This window comes from Cajanus cajan, chromosome 3 (genome assembly GCF_000230855.2).
Source record: "Cajanus cajan strain Asha chromosome 3, NIPB_CcT2T_4, whole genome shotgun sequence".
Taxonomy (NCBI): Eukaryota; Viridiplantae; Streptophyta; class Magnoliopsida; order Fabales; family Fabaceae; genus Cajanus; species Cajanus cajan.
The window spans coordinates 46,631,289-46,637,352 of record NC_138519.1 but is presented as its reverse complement, the minus strand read 5'-3'; the positions used below and the strand labels follow the sequence as shown (position 1 = coordinate 46,637,352).

Sequence of the window (6,064 nt, the reverse complement as noted above, 5' to 3'; positions counted from 1 at the left end):
AGCTACTAAGATGTATTAGAGTGGCGCAGCGGAAGCGTGGTGGCCTAAGGTGAAGAGAGGTTTGTGTACTCGTGTGTAGTATGCGAGAAGTCTAAGGTAGAAATAGTAGAAGTTTTTAAGATTTTTACAGCCTTTAGACATCCCATTTTGGAAGTGAGATAGTGTGTAGATAGACCTTGGTTGTAGGTTTTGCCTATAGATGCTTAAGAAAATTGATTCTTTTTGGGTTATAGTGGATAGACTCACCAAGTTTGCTTGTCTTACCCTTATTGATAATAGATATTCCTTAGAGAGATTGATAGAGTTGTACATCAGTGAGGTAGTGAGTTTATATAGGTTTTCCTACTAGTATAGTTTCTGAAAGGGGACTGGAGTGATTAGGTCTTACGAATTAGAAAGCAAGATACGAGGAGCCTACCCATTTCTATTTTCAGGTAAATTTCGGGGACGAAATTTCAAAAAAGAGGGGAGAATTGTAACACTCCGATTTTCACAGGTTATACGAAGGCTCAAACCCCAATAAGGGTGTCTTAGTATCCCAGAAAGTGTCGTTCTCAAACTGGAACGGGTCATTCCAAACTACTAGAAAAACCTATTTTTGGTAGCCAAGAACGGGTCGTTCCAAACTACTAAAACTGCTTATAACCCTGGTTGGGAACAGGCTGTTCTGGATTAAGAATGGGTCATTCCAAACATGGTCGTTATATGTTAAAATGCAATCCCAGAACGGGCCTTTCTAGTTTAAGAACAGGTCTTTCTATATGTGAATTTTACGCATGACGAATGAGTCTAGAATAGGCCATTCCGAATCTGAAATGGGCCATTCTGGCTACTCATGACATCTATAAATAGCAGACTCTGGCACTGCTTCTAGACACATTCTTTGAAGACCAAGGAGAACCAAGAGAAGGAGATAAAGCAGATTCCGCTCTAGCTTCATCTTCTGCTTATCTAGGTAAGGGGGGAGTGAGAAACCTCGCTCTGGGTGTGGGAATGTATGTTAGGTAGTGGGATTGGCTCCCAATCCTATGTTTGTTGTATGCTCATGTATGAGGGGTTTTTCCAATTATATCTTTTTCATCCCTGTTTCTCCCTGAATGTTCTAATTGATGTAATTAGTAAGTATGTATGAGTAGTGTTTGTGTTTGGATTATAATTGCAGACTTTGGTGCTCCTGTGGGAAACCCTAAGGGAATGCATTGGTGATTGTAAGAGGAGATTGTTTGAAGAGGCAATTATATGAGTAAATTGTATTGTTTTAAATGTTTATTGTATGAATTAGAGTGCTCTATAGGTTCCTACGAAAAACCCTATAATAAATAGGCAAATTTTAGATGTTTTCTGTTTTGACTTTTGAGTATTCTATTTTGTTCCTAGCTAAATGTTGAGCATGAATGTATATTTAATTTTGAATTTGAACATGTTTTATATGAATTAGAGTGTTTTGTGAGTTCTTGTGCGAAACCCTATGAGGAACAATTACGAATATGATTGTGAGGCAATGTGAAAAGTGAATATGACATGATGATGATAAGAATCTCCAAATGATAATCTTATGAGTATGACTATGTGAAATATAAACAAATGACATGAGACATGATGTGAATGACGTGCTATTGTGAGCACTATGACTATGAGAATGTGAAACGTGATGAAATGAGATAAGACATGAAATGCCATGACAAGTAAAGTGATGAGTCCATGAGTTTGTGAATGTGTGACATGCATCATATACATCTATGTGAAGGGTACGATGTGGAGTACATCGTTAGGGAAGGCCCTCCTTGTGTAATAGCTTAGGGGAGTCCTAGGGGATAGTGCGGTTTGGATGTCTCGGTTTCGCCCGTTTGTGAGCACGAGACGTAACTTGTGCAGCTTTTCTATCCCGACGAGACCCTAGCAGTACATCCTTCTAATGAGAGTGCGCAGAAGGTGTGACCTGGAATGTACTCCTAGACTCAGTGGCGGAACTTGGATAAAAAATTTGGAGGTGCCAAATTAATTTTTTTATGTATAAATTAAATTTTTTACTAATTAAAAAAATAACAAAATTCCTCATTTTTTCTACTCAAAATAAACATGTAGAATAATGAAATCTAAATCATAAAAGACTATCATTAAATGCCAAAGGTTACCTGGAATAAAGCAAACCAAAGTAGTTGAAGTAAATTCCAAGATAAGTTGTGCACTTGTCTCCTATGAGATCCAAAATAATATATTTAACATAGCCCAAGCTACTTGTATTGTATAGTATCAGTTGCACACAGCATACCCAAAATTGTGCAATGCAAGTCAAGCAAAAGGAATCATCTAAAAGCCAATAATTACTTTTAGGTGGGCCAAAATTCAGGAGCAGCTGCATAAATTAAATATTGACATTATTATATACATATAAAATTTTAAATGCAAGCCTAACATAAAGTTTAAAATAATATAAACATAAACAGAAGTTACCTTTAGTTAAAGTGCTGCTTTTCGCTCTTTCAATGACTTAAAATGTTCAATAATTGAGTCAGAACTAAAACTTGTTGCAATATCCCTTTCAATATAAACGATCATACTATCTGCTAAAAAGTCAGCTTCCATCTTATTTCTAAACCTAGTCTTGATTATTTTCATTGCAGAAAAAGATCTTTCAGTTGTAGCTGTAGAAACTGGAAGAGTCATGATAAGACGAAGTAATCTATCAATCAAGTAGTAAACTTCTGACTTTTTTGTTGTTGCCAAACATGTACACAACTCTTGCATTGTTGATAAATTCTTCAAATTTGAATCTTGACGAGCATCAACAATGAAATGTTGAAGTTGGAAATGCAAATTAATTTTCTCCTGCTCACTGAAATCCATGGGATAATATTTGTCTACAAGAGTGCAAATGTCTTCAATATTGAAAGCTTTATAAGCATCCTTAGGAACCAATGTCATGCTTAGAGTTAATAACTCCATTGCCTGGTCATTAAATCTACAATTCAACTCCTGTAATTGCTTATCAATTGTAACAAAGAATATTTCAACTCTCAAATAATGATCCACTGTAATATGATCTTTTTGGTAACGAGAGCGCCCTTGCCTTGCTACATAAGAAGCACTAAATTGAGGAACCTCAATATCATGTTTTTCACAAAAAGATGTCACATTTTTTAATAACTTATCCCAACCTTCTTCTCTCAAGTTTTGGATAAGTGTTTTTGTAGAACGAACTAAATGCATAGCATTAACTACATCCTGAGATTTTTGTTGTAAAGCTTGACAAAGAACATCTGTTATCCCCATAATTTCTCTCATCAAATGCAAGATCAATATAAACTCAAATGAGGTCAAGCTTTTGTAAGCATTATCGGCATCCCCACGTTGAGAATAAGTAGATCCATCAACAATAATTTTTTCTAAAACAGAACAAGTTGCATCATACATATTTATCAAGCTACAAATAGAAGAGAAATGGGAGCTCCAACGAGTATCCCCAGCTCGTTTCAAAGTACAAATTTGATTTGCCCCTTTACCACTTTCAAGCTCATCAATCTCTAGCAAATATGCAATTTCATCTAACTTGGCAGCTTGTAACTCATCATGCCGCTTACTAGAAGAGTAAACAATATTCACAATAAAAGTCAATTTTGAAAAGAATTGATGAATTGGAATAACTTCTCTTGATGCAGCAACCAAGGCAAGTTGTAACCGATGAGCAAAACAATGAACATAATATGCATAAGGACAATCATTTAAGAATAATGCCTGTAATCCATTCCATTCTCCTCTCATATTACTAGCACCATCATACCCTTGACCACAAATATTAGAAACATTAAGATTATGTCGAGAAAGTAAAACACATAATTCATTCTTCAGAGTTAATGTCGTAGTGTCTTTAACATGCACAATATCAAAAAACCGCTCTTGTATAAAACCATTTTTATCAACAAATCTCAAAATAAGAGCCATTTGTTCCTTTTTTGATTCATCGCGAGCTTCATCAACAATTATACAAAACTTAGAATCTCCAACTTCCTCACGAATATGATTTTTCACTTTACTAGAAAGAATATTCAATATCTCTTTTTGAATTTTATGGGAAGTATATTTGGAATTATATGGAGCATTTTCCAACACAACTTTTGCAACCTCATCATTGTATGATGCAATTAGTTTTATCATCTCAAGAAAATTACCTTGGTTCCTTGATTCACTAGTTTCATCATGACCTCTAAAAGCACAAGCTTGAAGTGATAAATAACGAACCGTATCAATTGAAGTCTTGAGACGCAAACGATTCTTCATAATCTGATCTAAGCTTTGCACATGAAAAACATTCCTAATATGAAAATTTTGATTCAACAAGTCTTGACAAGCTCTCACTGCATTATTGTGAGGTGAGCAAGGATCCTTCCCAATGTGTTTAAGAAATGCACACTTCTTTCCATTATTAACTTTCCTCCAATTTTTAAAACCTGTAGAAAAAATAATCCACAAAGTTAAATCTTGTTGATGATAATCAACTCATTACCAATTAGAATTCAAATTCAATCACCTGTAGCAATGAAAACATCTGAACCAAGGCGTCCACTTGGTTTACTAAAAATGATGGAGGAGGCCCATGGGCTAAGGGCCCAACTACTAGAGCAATGGCAAGAAGGATGCATGAAGAGTGGGCCCAAGCCCAAGAAAGGCCCATCACTTTATTTTGTTGGGCTTTAGCTCAAGCCTATTAGATTAGGGTTAGTATAGGGTTGGGCCTTGGTGCCTTGTATTTTCTTTTGGGCCTTGTATTTTCGGCCTTTGTAGTGTAGGAATTACATGTAGAGGTCATTTGGAATTTAGGGTTAATTAAGGTTGCATGTGTATTTTCATTAGCATGTAATTAGCCTTGCATTTGATATGCATTTCGGCCATGTGCACACATGCACATGGTGTGATCTAAATGCAATTCAAATGAGAAGCTAATCACATGTCAAATGATGAGCACATGGGAGGTTCCGGGTTTGGCTCCCAAAATTTGAATTTTGAATTCAAATTTTGGGCGCCTAAGGTTAAGTAACCATACCATGGTTTCACTTAACCTTAGGCTAACCCAAGGAACACTTAACCTAATTTTTCCTATATATTCTCTTTGGCCGAGAGTTTGAGACACTTTTGGAATTAATTGAAAGAGATTTCTTTGTCGCCACCGGCCCAAACGGGCTTTCGGCATTCGCGAAGGATGGTTGGACTCGTTTATTTGTTTAAGAATGTGGATTGCTAGAATGACTTATTCTCAAACTGAGACCTCGTCAAACGAACAATTTTATTAAAAGTCTCACTAATCCATATTAATCCCAAGCGGGACCCTCCATGGATTAGTGGTTTTCGTAAAAGGAGGGTTCGTGGAGTCGCCACCAATGTTTTACTCAAAACATTGGAAAAAGGGATAAGGCAATTGATTTTATAAATCAACTTTGGCCATTACAACCAGAGTTGGGTAAGGGAATCGGTTACGCGTGGGGAAGGTGTTAGCACCCCACAGCGCCCCTTTCGGGTTCCCTATGACAGATTATATTCTAAAATAACAATATAAAATTACTAAATTACCCCTATTTATTATAAGCGATTATAAATTAACTATCTACATGATGACAGTTTAAGTATGCACACAGAAAGCAGTAAAAGGAAGGACTTAAGAAGAAACCTCTTGAAGCGTGCTTTTTATATATTGAGTAAAACTGGGAAGCTTTTTGGCGTTCCCTCGCTCTACAAGCTCGCTCGCTCCTTCCTAAAAACTTTTGACTATGGAAATCCGGAGGATTTCCCTTCGACTAGGTTCGAATCTCCAAGCTAAGTGCTCGGAATTCCAGAACTTCGTCGGATCGACTCCCAGAGAGATTTCTAGGGCAGAACACTGCTCAAAAACCCCAGAATACTCAAGGAGGGAGTCAAAACTGAGTGTAAAAGTGTGGAATGACGTCCAATTGACGTCATATTTATAGGGAATAGGCGCAATACGGCCTACGGGAGCAATACGGCCGTATTGAAATTTTTGAACTTCAATACGGTCGTATTGAGTTCAATACGGCCGTATTGAAGTTCAGAA

General features: G+C 36.6%; 1 protein-coding gene across 1 annotated transcript; it reads right to left on the bottom strand.

Annotated features, from left to right (window-relative positions):
• Positions 1-526: 526 nt before the first annotated feature.
• LOC109812893 (uncharacterized) lies at positions 527-5,863 on the bottom strand. The gene is made up of 2 exons (XM_083070927.1): positions 4,529-5,863; positions 527-4,448 (listed from the first exon to the last, which is right to left on the bottom strand). Exons 1-2 carry the CDS (start codon positions 4,638-4,640, stop codon positions 2,461-2,463), a joined length of 2,100 nt encoding a protein of 699 aa, XP_082927053.1. The 5' UTR covers positions 4,641-5,863; the 3' UTR covers positions 527-2,460.
• Between the last annotated feature and the right edge of the window lie 201 nt (positions 5,864-6,064).

Excerpts from the sequence above, each read along its gene's own strand:
- LOC109812893 (XM_083070927.1), bottom strand. The coding sequence starts at position 4,640 with ATGCATCCTTCTTGCCATTGCTCTAGTAGTTGGGCCCTTAGCCCATGG. Across the intron at positions 4,449-4,528 it reads AGATGTTTTCATTGCTACAG|GTTTTAAAAATTGGAGGAAA; the intron begins GTGATTGAATTT and ends TTTTTTCTACAG.